Raw genomic sequence first — 18,163 nt, 5'->3', positions numbered from 1 at the left:
TAAATATAGTAAAATATCACTGTCTATCACAAAGTGATATTTTGCTATATTTGTTAATAAGTTGGCTTACTTTCCTATATTTAAAAACAACCCTTGTTATAAATTAAATTGCCAACAAGAGCTTAACTCAACTGACACTTGTATGTGTTAAGGACTCAGAGATCCGTGGTTCAAATCCCCTCACCCCCAATTTATATTTTAAGAAAAATAGAGATTTGACACTTATATGATTACTATCGTGCATTTTAAAATTAGAGTTGGTAACGGGACAGGGCACTATCGGAATGCACTCTCTATCCCCATCCCCGTGGGGATTTGTAATCGTCGTCCTCGCTAGAAAAAATGTTCATTTATATTTATATTTTTAATTATTATTTGTTTAAATTAATAATTAAAAAATTAAAGATTTTTATTGTAAAATTAATTATATTATGAAATGAAATTAAAAAAAAAAAAGGTTAAAACAACATTACAACTACTATTATATATATATATGTGAGAGATTTTCAAAAATAGAAAAATAAGGAAAAATATTTACACAAATAGCAAAATTTAATTATAATTGTGATAGTGTCTATCACAACGTTAATGACTGATAGAAACTGATAGAAGTCTATCACTGATAGACGTCTATCAGTGATAGATAGGGATAGAAGTCTATCATTGATCAAGGTTGATAGAAGTCTATCAGTGACAATCAGTGATAGAAACTGATAGAAGTCTATCATTGATATTATCAGTGACAAAAATTGATACAAGTTTATCATTGATAGAAGTTGATAGAAGTCCATCAGTGTCTATTAGTGTTTTTTTGCTATTTCAGTAAATAGTTTGACATTTTTCCTATTTGTGAAAATTTCTCTATACAAATATAAATAAATAATATTAAAGAATAATATAAATTATTAAAATAATAATTATATATATAAATATTAAAAAAAATATTCGGAGATGGGGTTGGGTTACCCTCGTCCTTGGCTGGGGACCCGCTTTGTGTCCTCGGTTTGACCCCCATCCCGGTCAAACTAGGGATTCCCCACAGGGACCCGACTCCGCGAGCTTTTTTGCCAATCCTATTTAAGATGCACATATTTTTGTGCATTCTACTCTTGCCACACACAAAAAGTAAAAAAAAAATATTTGACAAAAAAAAAAAAGAAGAAGAAAGTAGGGTTTGCTTGTGAAAAACTATGATATAATAATTGGATGAGATGAATAAAATGAATTTAGCATAAGATTATAGTATTAAATTTCCGTCACATCTCGATATTTCTGAGTCTGGTATCAACATGAAGGTTGAATTGATATTTATTATATTATAGAAAAATCCATAAAACATAACAAAATAAGAAAAAAAAATTAACTAATCTAAATATCATATAAAATATTAATTTACTAATGTTATGTTACTAATTTTAAGGGATGTTTTCAAATATAGGAAAATGAAATAATTTATTCATAAATATAGAAAAATGTCATTGTCTATTATTAATAGACACGAAGAGACTGTTGTTTTTTTGGAAATGACGGAATCTTTCGATAATCGAATCATAGATATTTGAAATTATAGATGCCTAACATCATTAAATAACCAGTTTTGTGAACATGTTTTTTAAGATATTCAGGAATACTTGGAAAACTATGTTTGTTTGTAGAATTTTCTATTTGAGAATGTCTTAAATTTACATTATGTTCCAAGAATGCTCTTATGACTATTTATTAATTTAATATAATTTGAAGTTATATAATATAATTGTTTCTATTAATTTGAATTTTTTAAATTAATATAATTTTATTTTTTTATTATTTTATTTTTCTCACCAAAATAATATATATTAATTTAAGATTTTTTTTAATAAAAATATTAATTTAAATTTGAATTTGAATATCTTTCTGAAAAACAACTACAATATAATCACAGGCAATGAAATACATGATTCACAGTATTTATTTTAATTCTAAAATAAAAATAAAGAAGCGTGATATTTGTATGTATAAAAAAGAAGGGTTCAAAAAGTAAAAAGAAGATGACCCTTCATATGGACATCTCAGATGTCCGAGCATCTGAGATGTATCTTACATTACTACAAAACAAATGCAGTAATTCGAATGTGCGCTCCGTAGGAATCTTGGATTCTCATAAAACAAATGACCTTTGATAGACATTTATCAATGTTAATGATAACTACTGATAGATGTCTATCATTAATAAACAGTGATATGTTAGTTATATTTGAAAATATTTTAAACAGTTTTATCATTTAAAATAATTATCCTAATTTTTTTAACTTTTTAACTTTTATACTTTTTATAATAATATCTAGATTTTATCAATATTTTTAACAATATTTGCATAAAAGTAAGACCTCCATATTTTCATCCATCTATATTTTTAACCTTGCCTTCAATATTTTTCTTCGATTAAGCTTCGAAAAACAAAATACAAGAAGCGGAAAAAAATGTTTTTGAGTAATTGGGAAAGGGCCCGGATGAAGGACGCTACTTGTGTAAGAAATTTATGAGCAGCGGTTGAATGGGTGCATCGTATTTCGTGGGCCATCCATTTTATCCTCTCTGTTAATCCAATTCGGAATTCCCCAACTTCGGCGGTTCAGCTCCATGCCTCCATAATCACTACACTACTTCAAATTTTCAAACTTTGAAGTTGTAATACAAATTCCCAATTCTATGGAGGGAGCTATTTCTCTATTCCTTCCAACTTCTCTACGATCCTTCCATTGTCCTTCTTCAACACAAACCCTTCTTTCTAACTTCCCTGCTTCCTCACAACTCCTTTCCTTTACTCCCAATTCCACCAAATTCCGCACCAAAACTGTGGTTTTTCGGAACCAATCAGGCAAAGAAAATGATTCTCAGTTTCTGGATGAAAATGGGGTCGTCAATGATATGGATGGATATTTGAATTACCACTCTTTCGAATATGACTCCGTCTGGGATACAAAGCCTTCTTGGTTAGCTTTCCATTTTGGGACTTTCTTATCCTGTTATCTAACATTTTCTGTTATCAAATTTTCGATTTTAGGTTTTTAGAGAATTCCAATATTGGGATTTCTGAATTATTGCTAACAAATCAAGGAATCATGAATTTCTATCTTGTTTTCTTGTTCATATATTTGGTTGGTAATGGTTATACAGAGAAAGTTATGTTTTCACCAATGTACCTGAATAGTGGAGGCTTTTCTTCTTTTGTTTTTTAAGTTTAACATGGTGGGAGTCAGGTACATTTGGACTTCTAGTTGCAGATGTTGAATGACTAATGATGGATTTTTTGCTTAACTGGAATATGTTGTTCTTAGTTAGACATATCATCTGTTGTTTACTGTTTCTATCCTCTAGCATGTGCTCATATTGTTTATAACTTTGATGTTTATCTATTCACAAGTCTGGTCATGATTTGACATGTTTCTGTAAAGGCTCTGCTTGCAATTATTCCAAGTTCCATAACTGCAGCCTTCATTACAGAAGTGCTTTTTCTTCCATGAATGTTTAGTTTAGCTAGAATAATTCCTAGAGGGCAATGTAATGGAATGAAGCAATTAGATAAGCTTTTTGTATTTTATCTATTGAAAATAAAGGATAGAAGAAAGAACACCAAAGTTACATGGAAAACCTTAGGCCAGGGAGAAAAAACCACGATAAAGAGTTTTTATTAATTTTTTATACACACTAAGTATAGGAAGAGATATAAATAGCCATAGATCTGAAACCCTAGACTGTAGACACCAAACAAAAGACTAAAATGCCCTTAGGGTTAAACAACGTTTTGCAACACTCCCCCTCAAGTTGGGGCATAGAAATCAATAAGAACCAACTTGCTAACACAGGTGTCGAAAATCTGTCTCCATAACCCCTTGGTGAGGACATCAGCAATCTATTGACTCAGCGGAATATAGGGAATGCAGATACTATCGCTATCCAGTTTTTCTTTGATGAAGTGTCGGTCGATCTCCACATATTTGGTTCTGTCGTGTTGGACAGGATTGTTAGCGATATTAATAGCAGCCTTATTATCGCAATAAAGTCTCATGGGGTCATGACTTTCCTGATGAATATCTACCAGAACTTTTTTCAACCAAATTTCTTCACAAATTCTCATGCTCATAGCTCTGTATTCAACTTCGACATTGCTTCTAGCAACGATACTTTGCTTCTTACTCCGCCAGGTAACCAAATTTCCCTATACAAACGTACAATATCCCGAAGTGGACCTTGTATCAGTAACAGAACCTGTCCAGTCTGAATCTGTGTAGGCCTCAATGCATCTTTTGTCATGTTTTCTGAACACCAAGCCTTTTCCAGGAGTAGACTTCAAATATCTCAGAATCTGTGTAACAGCCTCCATGTGTCTTTTAGAGGGAGTCTGCATAAACTGACTGACCAAACTAACTGCATATGATATATCAGGTCTGGGTATGCGAAAGATAAATCAGCTTCCCCACAAGACATTGATACCTTTCCTTGTTAACGAGAACATCATCTACAGATACTACCAAATTGCTATTAACTTCCACCGGCGTATCTGCAGGTTTACACCCAGTCATTCCAGTTTCTTTCAACAAGTCCAACGTATACTTCCTTTGAGACACGGAGATCCCTTCCTTTGATCTTGCTACTTCCATTCCAAGAAAATATCTCAAGTCATCAAGGTTTTTGATCTCGAAGTCATCTGCCATCCTCTATTTCAACCTGTCAATCTCAGCTGAATCATCCCCTGACAAGATGATATCATCAACATAGACAATCAGAACAACCACCTTCCTTGGTGTCGACCTCTTAGTGAACAAGGTATGATCAGAATGCCCTTGAACAAACCCTTGGGACTTAACAAAAGTAATGAACCTATCGAACCAGGCTCTAGGAGACTACTTTAGGCCATACAGAGATTTCTTTAATTTACAAACCTGATTACCAAACCGTGCTTCAAAACTTGGAGGTGGGCTCATATAGACCTCTTCTTCTGACTCACCATTCAGAAAAACATTTTTTTACATCTAGTTGATGTAAGGGTTAGTCTTGATTAACAACAACTGAGAGAAGAACTCGAATCATGTTAAGTTTTGCCATTAGAGAGAAAGTTTCTGAGTAATCCACCCCATATGTCTGAGTAAACCCTTTTGCAACCAGCTTGGTCTTGTATTTATCGAGAGTCCCATCAAACTTGTATTTGACAGTGAACAACCACTTGCACCCGACTATTTTGTGACCTTTAGGAAGAGCGATCAGATCCCAAGTTCTGTTTGTCTCAAGTGCACGCATTTCCTCCATAATTGCGGCCTGCCATTCAGGAACTTCCATGGCCTTATGCACATTGCTTGGTATCATCACAGTATCCAGGTTGGTACTGAAGACCTTAAATCTCAAAGACAAGTTACTGTAGGACAAGAAGCTTTTCATAGAATGCTTGGTGCAGGATCTAGTACCTTTCCATAAGGCAATTGATAAATCCAAGGTAGCATCAAACTCACCAGTCTTTCTACTTGTTTATCTATACTCGACTATTGCACGTTTTCAGTTTCCTGTGTATCACCTGATAATTCACTACCACCATCGATCTTGACTTCGTCAGAGTTCACTACATCACCTTCAACACATTCATTATCATCAAGGATAGAGGCACCTTGAGCTGGTTCCAGTTCTGACTCTTGGACAACTTCCGGTGGAGCAACAGAGGGAACTATTTCGGGAACTATTTCCTTTTGGAGATTCTTCCTATAGTAGGTTATCCAGGGCACTTGTTTCATCAGGGATAGGCTCAGGAAACAGATCTATGGGAACAAAATAGGTGGATATATTAGCCTTTTCACTAGCGGTCTCCCTCTGAAGAGGACTAATGGGAAACAGGGTTTGTCCTTGAGAAAGGTGGTGTCCATAGTGACAAAATACTTTCAAGAGGAAGGCTGAAAACACTTGTAGCCTTGTTGATGAAGGGGATACCCAGCGAACACTCACTTTTAGGCTCGAGGAGCAAACTTACCCTGGTGATGACCATGATTATGAACAAAAACGGTATAGGCAAACATCCTAAGGGGAACATCTGGGAAAAGGCGAGTGGACGAGAAAGACTCTTTAAAACACTCTAGGGGTGTTTGGAATTTAAGCACACGGGAGGGCATCCGATTGATGAGATGAGCTGCAGTAAGTACAACATCTCCCAATAGATATGAGGGTAAGGACGCAAGTATCATGAGAGAATGTACAACTTCAATGAGGTGGCGGTTTTTTCGCTCAGCCACCCCATTCTGCTGAGGGGTATGAGCACAGGAATTCTAGTGAACGATGCCTTTAGAAGTAAAAAACTCACGAAAAGACTGATTAATAAACTCATGTCCATTGTCACTTTGAAGAATAGCGATTTTGGTAGTTTCGACGGTAGTGTAAAATTGTTGGAACACTGTCGTCACTTCAGATTTGTTAGTGAGGAGAAACACCCATGTAAGACGGGTGTGATCGTCAATAAAGGTGACAAACCACCATTTACCTAACACAGTTGTGACATTAGACGGACCCCAAACATCACTATATATTAAATGGAAAGGTCGGGAAGGTTTATAGGGTTGAGAAGTAAAAGAGGCACTGAGTTGCTTTGCACAAATACAAATATCACAAGATAAAGATGACACATTCACATTACAAAATAAGTGGGGAAACAAGTATTTCATATAATGAAAGCTTGGATGTCCAAGACGAAAGTGCCATAATAAAAAGTTAGTTTCAGAAATAGTAAGAGAAGATAACAAACTAGTCCTAGACAAACTCCTAGAAAAAGCATCATCGGAAAAGAAATAGAGCCCTCTATTGTGCCGGACAGTACCAATCGTCTTCCCCAAGCTCAGGTCCTAAAACAAAACATCATCTGGTGAGAAAACAACTTTGCAGTTCAAATCTCTGGTTATTTTACTTATCAATAGCAAATTGTAAGAGATCTTTGGCACATGTAAAACATTCTGTAAAATCAACTCCTGAATTGGAGACAAGTGGCTCTTCCCAGCAACGGGGGCAAAAGGTCCATCTGCAATTCATATTCTCTCATTTCCAGTGCTTGGATAATAGGAGAGGAATTGGTCAGATGATCCAGTTAAGTGATCAGTCGCTCCCGAGTCAAGAATCCAGGATTCATCCCCCTCAACAAAGAAACTAAAGAACTGAGGAGTACCTGATTGGACAATGTTGCCAGTCCCAACTGTACCTGGATCAATAGAATTGGTCACCTGGGGGGCACCATCAACAGCTTCACTTACAAGGACTCGACTGGATTTAGACTTATCATTTGGAAGACGCCGCTTGCCATTTAGTGGACGACCGTGTAATTTCCAGCATTGGTCTTTTGTGTGCCATGGTTTCTTATAGTGCTCACAAATTGGAGGAGACTTTCCATTCTGCTTGTCACTCTCAGATCCAGACGACTTGATCCCAAACGTAGCAGAGTCCAAGGTAGCGGCAATTGTACCATTTATAGCGCTTGTTCTATCATCTTCTAGTCTGACTTCTGAGCATACCTCCATAAGGGACGACATTGGTCTTTGTCCTAAACTCCGGCTCCGGACGGTGTCAAATTTCGAGTTCAAGCCAGCTAGGAAATCATAGACACGGTCAGCCTCCTCAATCTTCGAATACTGAACCCCGTCGACTGGGCAATTCCAAACAACTTCGCGACACAGATCCATTTCTTGCCACAATAGTGACAATTTATTGAAATAGGACGTTACATCAAGGGTCCCCTACTTGCACTCATGTACTTGGTTCCTCAACGTATAAAGTCGTGAAGCATTATGTCTTTTCGAATATAGTTTCTGGACAGCTTCCCAAATATCCCGAGTTGACGCTGAATAGAGTAGGGGCTTTCCAATATGAGGTTCTATACTGTTTATTAAAATTGAGCGGAGGAGGGAATCCTCCCCCTTCCATATACATTCCTGAGGATCCCCAAGGTTCGGTCTTGGTATCTCCCCAGTTAGATACTCGAACTTGTGCCATCCCTCGAGGATCGTTTTCATAGATTGAGACCAGGAAAAATAGTTCTGGCTGTTAAGTTTTTCTCCAATGGTTATCCTTGCAAAATTGCCCACAAAACCAGTCATAATGTTTGTAATAGGTAAAGTAGGGTAAGTAGTTACTGATGTTTCTGAACATAATGAAAGACCAGAATACACATCTGGATGAAAATCGGTCGGATGACTTGCCGTGGATCTAAAGGCTGCCCCGAGTGTGGAAATCTGCTGCTACAAATTAGCTAGCTGTTGTTGAAATCCAATGGCTCCGCCATAACCCATTGACTCGATTGGAAATGTAATAGGCATGGGTTGTTTCTGCCCATAAACCCCTGAAAAGGTTGTTTTGGTTGGCATGGAAGAATTGAGAGCCGGTTGGACAAGGAACTGGGCCGGCTGAACTGGCTGGACCGGCGGTTGGCTTGAAGAACTAGGCAAAGGCATGGCTGGGTAGGTCAAAGGAGGCAGTGTTGAACCCTAGTGGCCGCTGACGCTTGCGGCAGAGATGGTGGCTGCAATCTGCAAAACTTGAGCGCTCGGGCGAGGAGCGAACTGCCCGATCAGAGGTAGGCCAAGGTTCTGCTGTGCAACGGAAGGAAAAGGACCGGCTGGATCTGCCCGATTGAAGGCTGGCAAATGCTGCGCGAATGAGGACAGGTGCGGTGCGAACAGGGAGCCAGTTGGCTGGGGCACGGCTGCTTCTACTCTGACCGGCTGCGGTTGGACCTGCAATAGCCCAAGTGATCGAAGATAGTGGTTGATGGCAGTCCTAATTTCAGCACTTTGGGAATTTTCCACCGGACTCCCATCTCCTGCTAGGGTTGATGATTGAATTTCTTCTATTCCAGCTAGTGTCTCATCATCTTGCTCTGATACCATATTGAAAATAAAGGGTAGAAGAAAGAACACCAAAGTTACGTGGAAAACCCTAGGCCAGGAAGAAAAAACTACGATAAAGAGTTTTTATTAATTTTTAATACACACTACACAATACAGGAACAAATATAAATAGCCATAGGTTAGAAACCCTAGACTATAGACACCAAGTAAAAGACTAAAATGCCCTAGGATTAAACAACGTTTTGCAACATTATCGTATTCTATAGTATAGTCCACAGTTCACACGACTTCTAATGAATAAAAAAAACAACTGAACCGATTGATTTGTGGTTTTAAGAAAGAAAGTAAATGCATCAGTGCCAAACAGGCAACTTGGACTCGATTTCTGCGCAAAAAAATTGTACGGTATAGATCCATATACCTGTTTGTACACATGCTTATGGGCGTCGTCAAATACTTGCCTTTCTCTGTCCCACCTTATTGAATCTGCCAAAATGGAAAGAAGAAAAAGAAAAATGAGAACTCCCTGATGTCCATGAAAACGAGGCTTTGGCAGTCTGGATTGGTTTGGTGAGAAATGGGATACTCTCTCTGAAGTATCATTAAAGTTTTTAGTTTAGGTATAGTATGCTTTTTGTTAGAGTATTATTAATATAATTAAATTTACCATAGCTCATCAATTTTTTAGTTGATTGGTGATTTCTATGGTATCATAGCAGGAGGTTCTGTATTCAAATCCTTGTCGTGTTTTTTTCTCCCTAATTAATGGTTGATGTTGATTTTTGGCCTTCTACAAATTTTCAAGTTCACTACTAAGAGGAAATGTTAGAGTATTAACATAATTAAAGTTACCACAACTCACCAACTTAACCTTTTGGGCCGATTAGTGATCACTATTTTTATAACTTTATGATTTTGATGTTGTCCTCCTTATCATTTTGTCACAAGGTGTCAACCATGGACTATAACACTGACAGGATTGCTAGTGACTTCCTCTAGCTGGGTTATTATAAAGTCGGCAGCAGTGACTGCAGTAATATTCTCATTGATATGCTTATGGTGGTACATCTTTCTTTACTCATATCCAAAGGTTAGTTTTGATTTTAGTATTTGAATCTAGAATCACCTTTAACAGAATGAGACTCTGTATATTTTATGAATGCAAGATCACTTGAACATTTGACAAAAGTTAATATGGGTGGATTTCTGATAGCATTTTTACTGCTAAAAACGAATAAGAGGAGGAAAGAAGTTGTTTTCCATGAGAAGGTTTTGTGCATTTGCAGGCTTATTCTGAGATGATTGCAGAACGAAGAAGAAAGGTTAGTGATGGAGTAGAAGACACATTTGGTGTGAAAAGGACACAGTGATTATTGTAGAGATTATATGTATTAACCACCTGCTTCTCCTCTACTTCTGTGTATGTGTCTTTTTTTGGTAACTCTTTGATTTAAAGGAGAATAAATAAAGAAAAGAAACAGGATTAGTTCTCATAATTATGTTGATTTGTGCTATCTCTATTTTCAGGTCAAGTGTCCTGTTTCATCTTTTCTAGGCTTTTGATGACCCCTCGGTTCTGCGTGCTTTAAGATCTTTGCTTAAAAGTATTATAAACGCTGTTGATATGAGGCAAGGATTGAAAAATCGCAAGTATCGCGGATATATCGGTAAATTGGCATGTTCAATAGAGATTTAATGGGTTAACATCTTTTTCCTCAAAATTTCGTGATATGTCGTCGATATTTCGTGATATGTCGCAGATATTTCGACAAACTACGTGGATTTTTCAAATCGTGGGATGTTGCATTTTTTCCCTTTTTTAAAAACTAACATATTTATTATTTAACCTCAAAATTCAATAATTCAAAGTGTTTTACAATTTTCCCAATGTCAACCTTTTCCAATTTAAATTCTCTCAGTTTTTAATCTAAGACCTACACTTGCAAAGAAATTGAATTTGAAAAGATAACATATATTAATTTTTAATCATATTCCAATTTTTTTCATAGAATTTTTACATCATTTCACTCTAATATTCAATTGATGTGAGTTTTGCTTTTTTCATCAACTAAATTTTCGTTTTCAAGAATTTTTTTTAAAAAAATAACATATATTAATTTTTTAACTTTATTCAAATTTTTTTGTTAAATTTTCATATCACTTTATTATTCAAAATTTCATTTTTAAGAAAAACACTTTGAAAAAATAACATATATTAATTTTACTTTTTTTAATTGAATTTTCATATCATTTTACTATTCAAAATTCTGTTTTCAAGAAAATCACTTTAAAAATATAACATATACTAATTTTACTTTTTCATTGTATTTTCACATCAATGTACTATTCAAAATTTCATTTCCAAGAAAATTACTTTGAAAATATTTCAATCACTTCACTGTTCAAAATTTCATTTCCAAGAAAATCACTTTGAAATAATAATATATATTAATTTTTAAACTCATTCAAAATCCATAAATTTTTCTTGTAAATGTCTCTATCATAACATTCTTCTACACCACTCAAATTTCAAGTTCTCTAACTTTCCTCTAATTTTCTCTCAAGCTTTCTTTTAGTTGTAGAGTTCTCTTTTTCTTCTTGTCTTATGTTTATTGTTGCGAGTTTTGAATTTTATGTCATATAAGTTTAATATTATAAGTGTTATATTCCTTTTTTTTTTTTTTTTTTTGAAGAATCTTTATTATGTTATGTTATATAAGTTTAATGTTATAATTTTTGTATCCTTATTATATTATGTATAAGTTTAATGTTATGATTTTTGTAGCCTTATTATGTTATGTATAAGTTTAATGTTATGACTTTTGTGTTCTTATTATGTTATGTTATATAATTAATGTTATAATTTTTGTATCCTTATTATGTTATAAATAAGTTTAATGTTATGTTTTTTGTGTACTTATTATTATGTTATGTTATATATTTAATGTTATAATGTTTCTATCCTTATTATGTTATAAATAAGTTTAATGTTATGTTTTTTGTGTACTTATTATTATGTTATGTTATATAAGTTTAGGGTTATGCATTTTGCATTCATATTATGTTATGTTAAATTCTATGATTTTGTATTTATATTATGGAGTGTTATGCATTTTGTATCTCTATTCTCCATTATGTTATGTTTTACCCTTATTATGTTATGGTTGTTTTTAATAAATTCTTATTATGCTATGATATTGTTGAAATACGTTAAATTAGTCCTAAGGGCATTTTTGTCTTTTTACTATATTTGCTAAATTAGGGTTTCATCTTATTCTATTTATATCTAAGGTTGGGTCTATTGTAAACATGACATAAAATAATAAGTTCTTTTCTACCGTGGTTTTTCTTCCCTGAATTAGGATTTTCCACGTAAACTCCTTGTGTCGTCTTCTTTTCCTATTTCAATATGGTATCAGAGCAAGGTGATGAAACCTTAGCCCCGGTAGAAGAAACTCAATCATCAAACTTGATAGGTGAAGGTACGCTGACTAATGAGGCTATGATTCAAGCAGCAGTTGACCGCTATCTCCGAACCATCATCCCAGGTGGCTCAACCGAACAGATCCAGCTGGCGAGCCGAACAGCAGGTGGTGGAATTGCTCCAGCGGGCGCGCCGATTAGCTTCTAGTCTCAGCCGTTCCAACTAAACACCATCAATCGGACCTTTCCAGCCGAACAGCAGGTGGTGGTGGAAGGTCATGCTTTCCAGCCGACACACGCGAACGGGTCACAACCGATCGGACCCTCAACTTCGCACACAACCGTCTCAGCCTCGCACGTTCTCCAGCCGGCGCACGCGATCGATCTACAGCCGGTAGGTATCTCAGCGTCGCACAGAATTGGATCTACACCAGACGGTCATGGGTTTGCTCCAGCTGCCGGGTCGGGTCAGATCGACGCGATTTCTTCAGCCTCGCAGCCGATTGCCGAGTCGTTTGTCCGTTACCCACCATCACAGCCGTCTGGGAGCAGCGCCGGTCACGGGCTGCCGAACTTTGCCGCTGGTGGACTTTCGACAGTAGCTTCTTCACAGTACCATGGTGGACAGCCTCTTCCTCATGTATATTCAGTTCAGCCCCAGTTTCGAATGGGTGATTCCATTGAAGAAAATCCCATGGTGTTTAGACAGAAAAATTCCAGATCTGAATCTCATGGGGAACTCCAACAACAATTAGTTAGTCTTCAGCAATAGATGGTCGCCCTGGGAGCCAGATTGAATGGCCATGATTCTTCCCCGATGTATTCAGAAAATCCAGTATCAATGTTTCCTACTCCTCCAACTTCTAATCTTTTATCTGGAACAATTGGAAATTCTGCAGGAATGATCACGGGAGAGAAGTTGAATGGGCAAAATCACTTCTCTTGGTCCCAAACAATTAAAATGGTTCTTGAGGGACGCCATAAGTTTGGATATTTAACTGGACAGATACCACGACCGAGTCCTGGGGATCCTCAAGAGTGTGTCTGGAAGGCAGAGGATTCTTTGCTCCGCTCAATGTTAATCAGTAATATGGTATCAGAGCCTTACATGTGCCCAAAATTTCTTACAACTTATTATCAATAAGCAAAATAACAAAAGATCTGAACTGTAGAGTTGTCTTCTCACCAGATACTGCTTTGTTTTAGGACTTGAGCTCGGGGAGGACGATTGGCACTGCCCGATATGACAGAGGCCTATATTTCCTTTCTACAGATGCTTCCTCCAGAAGCTTGTTTAGGACTAGTCTTTTATCTTCGTTTACTATATTTGAAACAAATTATTTATTGTGGCATTTTCGTCTTGGACATCTTAGTTTTCAATATATGCGATATTTGTTTCCTCATTTATTCCATAATGTGAATGTTTCTTCATTATCTTGTGATGTCTGTATACGTGCTAAACAACCTCGCATGTCATTTGTTTCTCAGCCCTATAAGCCTACCCAGCCTTTCCACCTGGTCCATAGTGATGTTTGGGGTCCCTCGAGCATCGCTACCCTGTCTGGTAAACGGTGGTTTGTAACTTTCATTGATGACTATACCCGACTTACATGGGTATATCTCCTTGCTGATAAGTCCGAGGTTTTATCTACCTTCAAACAGTTCTATACCACTATATTAACACAGTTTAACACAAAGATTGTCATACTTCGAAGTGACAATGGTCGTGAGTTTGTCAACCACACCTTCCAGGAATTCCTAGTGTCAAAAGGGATCATCCATCAAAACTCGTGTGCATATACTCCACAACAAAATGGGGTAGCTGAACGAAAAAATCGCCATCTCATTGAAGTTGCTCGTTCCTTGATAATTCCAGCGTCTCTTCCTTCGTACCTGTGGGGAGATGCGGTTCTTACCGCAGCTCATCTAATTAATAGAATGCCTTCACGAGTTCTAAAGTTTCAAACCCCTCTTGAGTGCTTCAAAGAGTCCTATCAATCTACCCGTCTTATTCCTGAGGTTCCTCTTCGTGTGTTTGGTTGTACAGCCTTTGTTCATACTCATGGTCCACACCGGACTAAGTTTGCTCCACGAGCTAAAACATGTGTGTTTGTCGGGTATCCCCTTCATCAGCGAGGCTATAAATGCTTTCATCCATCTTCCAGAAAATATTTTGTCAATATGGATGTCACGTTCCTAGAAGACAAACCGTTCTTTCCCGTTAGTCATCTTCAGGGGGAGACCACGAATGAAGAGACTAACAATTCCATGTACTCCATACCCATTAGCCTCAACCACCTTGAGCTTATTCCCAATATTCCTGGACCTAGTCTACCTAGTCTTGAACCTAATTCTGCTCCTGTTGTTCCCGTGTCGGTTCTTCCTACTAAACAAGTGCCCTGGATAACATATTAATCTCAGAAAGGAAATTCAGGAAACCTCTGGTGTTCCATCGAAAAGTGTCCAAGCGTCGGAACTAGCTGAAGTTCAAGATCCCGTTGTTTCAAAGGAGAGTCTTGAAGAAAAGTCTGGGAACATAGAAAATGACGAAATGAGCTCAGAGAAGGTTGAAACTTCAGGAAGAGATGAGATGCTAAAAGATCCTCAAGAGGATGCAGAATTGTCTCAAAATTCTGATATTGAAGAGGGACAGACGAAAACCGACAACTATGATACCACTTTGGATATGCCAATTGCTCTGAGAAAGGGAACCAGGTCATGTACAAAATACCCTTTGCATAGCTTTCTGACCTATAGCAACTTATCTCCTGTTTTTAAGGCTTTTACTACTCAGCTAGATGCTCTAACAATACCTACCAGTGTACATGCGGCCATGGAAGTTCCCGAGTGGAAAGCAACAGTAATGGAGGAAATGAGAGCTCTTAAGGCAAATAAGACTTGGGAGTTAGTAGCTTTCCCTAGAGGTCACAAAACAGTTGGTTGCAAATGGGTGTTCACAGTGAAGTATAAGTCTGACGGAACACTCGAGAGATATAAAGCCAGGTTAGTTGCTAAAGGATTCACTCAGACGTATGAGATTGATTATTCAGAAACTTTTTCCCCAGTGGCTAAGTTAAACACGATTCGTGTTCTTCTGTCTGTCGCCGTGAATAAAGATTGGCCTCTACATCAACTAGATGTAAAGAACGCATTCCTAAATGGTGAGTTGGAAGAGGAAGTTTATATGAGTCCACCTCCAGGTTTCGAAGCTAAGTTTGGGAATCATGTTTGCAAACTCAGGAAGTCTTTATATGGGTTGAAGCAGTCTCCTAGGGCCTGGTTTGACAGGTTCACCATGTTTGTTAAGTCCTAAGGGTTTGTTCAGGGGCATTCTGATCATACCTTGTTTGCCAAAAAATCACCCTTAGGAAAGATTGCTGTGTTGGTAGTGTATGTTGATGACATCATCCTATCAAGGGATAATACGACAGAAATTGCTAAGCTAAAACAAAGGATGGCAAGTGAATTTGAAATTAAGGATCTTGGTAGTTTAAGGTATTTTTTAGGGATGGAAGTGGCAAGATCAAAAGCAGGAATATCTGTTTCTCAGCAGAAGTACACTCTGGACTTGTTAAAGGAAACATGAATGACCGAATGCAAACCTATTGACACTCCTATTGAGGTCAATAGCAAACTGAAAAGTGTTTCGGAAGGAGTTCCTGTGAATAAGGAGAGGTATTAACGCCTAGTAGGAAAACTGATTTACTTGTCTCATACTAGGTCCGACATCTCCTATGCTGTGAGTGTAGTAAGTCAGTTCATGCACAGTCCATATGAGGAGCACATGGAAGCTGTGACTCGAATTTTGAGATATTTAAAGTCCACCCCTGGGAAGGGCTTGGTGTTCAGGAAACATGACACACGAAGCATCGAGGCATATACTGACTCAGATTGGGCCGGATCTGTGATTGATAGAAGGTCAACCTCAGGGTACTATACCTTTGTATGGGGAAATTTGGTAACTTGGCGGAGTAAAAAACAGGGTGTAGTGGCCAGAAGTAGTGCTGAGGCAGAGTATAGAGCTATGAATCTGGGAGTGTGTGAAGAAATCTGGTTGCAGAAAGTTTTATCTGATCTTCACGAGAGTAGTCCAGGGCCTATGAAGCTGTATTGTGATAATAAGGCTGCCATCAGTACTGCGAATAATCCCGTGCAACATGATAGAACCAAACATGTGGAAATTGACAGCCACTTTATTAAAGAAAAGTTAAACCACGAAGCTATTTGTATTCCCTATGTACCTTCAGTCCAACAGATTGCCAATGTTTTTACGAAAGGGTTATCGAGACAGACGTTTGAAGCTTGTATTAGCAAGTTGGGTCTTGTCGATATCTATGCCTCAACTTGAGGGGGAGTGTTGAAATACGTTAAATTAGCCCTAAGGGCATTTTTGTCTTTTTACTATATTTGCTAAATTAGGGTTTCATCTTATTCTATTTATATCTGAGGTTGGGTCTATTGTAAACATGACATAAAATAATAAGTTCTTTTCTACCGTGGTTTTTCTTCCCTGAATTAGGGTTTTCCACGTAAACTCCTTGTGTCGTCTTCTTTTCCTATTTCAATAGATATGTTTAATGATTTTTATGTTCCTATTATGTTATGCAAGTTTAACATTATAATTTTAATTCATATAGGTACGAAATCTAACATGGAAGATGAAGGTCAAGTTCAAGGTTCCACAGGACGAGCTGATAGTGCATGGGCATATTGCATTGAGCTTCCCGGGAATAAAAATGGCACAATATATAAATATTGTGGTCATGCAATAAAAGTGCAGGAATTACAACATTTAAGTATCACCTAGTTTGATATGACCCAAATAAAAATGTGAAGAAATGTCTTAATGTTCCACCAGAAGTAAAGATAGAGATGTTCTTGAGCATTCAAAGGAAAGATAAGGAAAAAGACTAAGAAGAAGGAGATAATTGAAATTACACGTGAAGAATTGCGTGAAAACCTTGGCCGTCAAATAAACTATGCTTTCGAATTAGATTTGGATGATAATGTGTATATGTATCTAGCAAATGTTCATGCTAATGAATGACGTATGTATCGAGAAGCTCTTTGTGCATCAGAAGCTTCCAAATGGGAACGTGAACAAAAAGTGCAGGAACATAAAGGTAAAGGGATTGAAGGAGCATCATCTGGATTCTTTAAGCATTCAAAGAGCTCCACAGAGTCATCACTGACTATCCAAATTTGCTTGAGGTAGGGGTTGAGCCAAGTGATGAAGAAAATGACCCACTGTATACGTGGATTAGACCTGTACATCTTGATGATGCTAAAGATAACTCAGATCCACATGTTGTTAGTGTTGCACAAGAGTTAGGTATTGATGTTCAGCGTGTCATACATGAAGAGGTAATAATTAATAGTTCAACCATAACATAATAAGGGTAAAACATACATAATGGTAAAACATAACATAAGAGGTAATATTTGTAGAAATAACCCAGATCCACATGTTGTTGGTGTTGCACAAGAGTTAGGTATTGATGTTGAGCGTGTCATACATGAAGAGGTAATAATTAGTAGTTCAACCATAACATACATGAAGAGGTAATAATTAGTAGTTCAACCATAACATACATGAAGAGGTAATAATTAGTAGTTCAACCATAACATAATAAGGGTATTTTGTATCTCTATTTTTTTGTGTGCTTCCATATACTACATCTGGCAGGAGCGTAATCAGCGGCTGCATGGAGGTCAACCGAGGTCGGTGTCAGCTTTGGTTCACCTTATGATCTCTACGGTTCATGCTCGTGTTGCTTCCTGACGGGTTGACCTTCTTGGTATTATCTAGTGTGTTTACAAATGTTTTTTCTTTTTTTTTTTTTTTTGATCTTTACGTTGTTCTTTGTTTTGCTGCTGTACCTAGTTTGTAG

General features: G+C 37.0%; 1 protein-coding gene across 2 annotated transcripts; it reads left to right on the top strand.

Annotated features, from left to right (window-relative positions):
• Positions 1-2,419: 2,419 nt before the first annotated feature.
• LOC120077773 (spindle pole body-associated protein) lies at positions 2,420-17,379 on the top strand. 2 transcript variants are annotated; one of them, XR_005481838.2, is made up of 5 exons: positions 2,420-2,972; positions 9,798-9,939; positions 10,136-10,269; positions 10,377-10,516; positions 16,910-17,379. XR_005481838.2 is itself a non-coding variant. In XM_039031789.2 (3 exons), the coding sequence occupies exons 1-3, from the start codon at positions 2,689-2,691 to the stop codon at positions 10,217-10,219; spliced, it is 510 nt and encodes a 169-aa protein (XP_038887717.1). In that variant the 5' UTR covers positions 2,420-2,688; the 3' UTR covers positions 10,220-10,345. The 2 variants fall into 2 exon arrangements, 1 of the variants encoding a protein (XP_038887717.1); XM_039031789.2 differs by lacking the exons at positions 10,377-10,516; positions 16,910-17,379 and having other exon boundaries at positions 10,136-10,345.
• Positions 17,380-18,163: the final 784 nt, after the last annotated feature.

Source organism: Benincasa hispida, chromosome 5 (assembly GCF_027475165.1).
Source record: "Benincasa hispida cultivar pf3 chromosome 5, pf3_genome.v1.1, whole genome shotgun sequence".
In the NCBI taxonomy this organism is placed as follows: Eukaryota; Viridiplantae; Streptophyta; class Magnoliopsida; order Cucurbitales; family Cucurbitaceae; genus Benincasa; species Benincasa hispida.
This window is presented reverse-complemented; position numbering and strand designations above follow the sequence as displayed.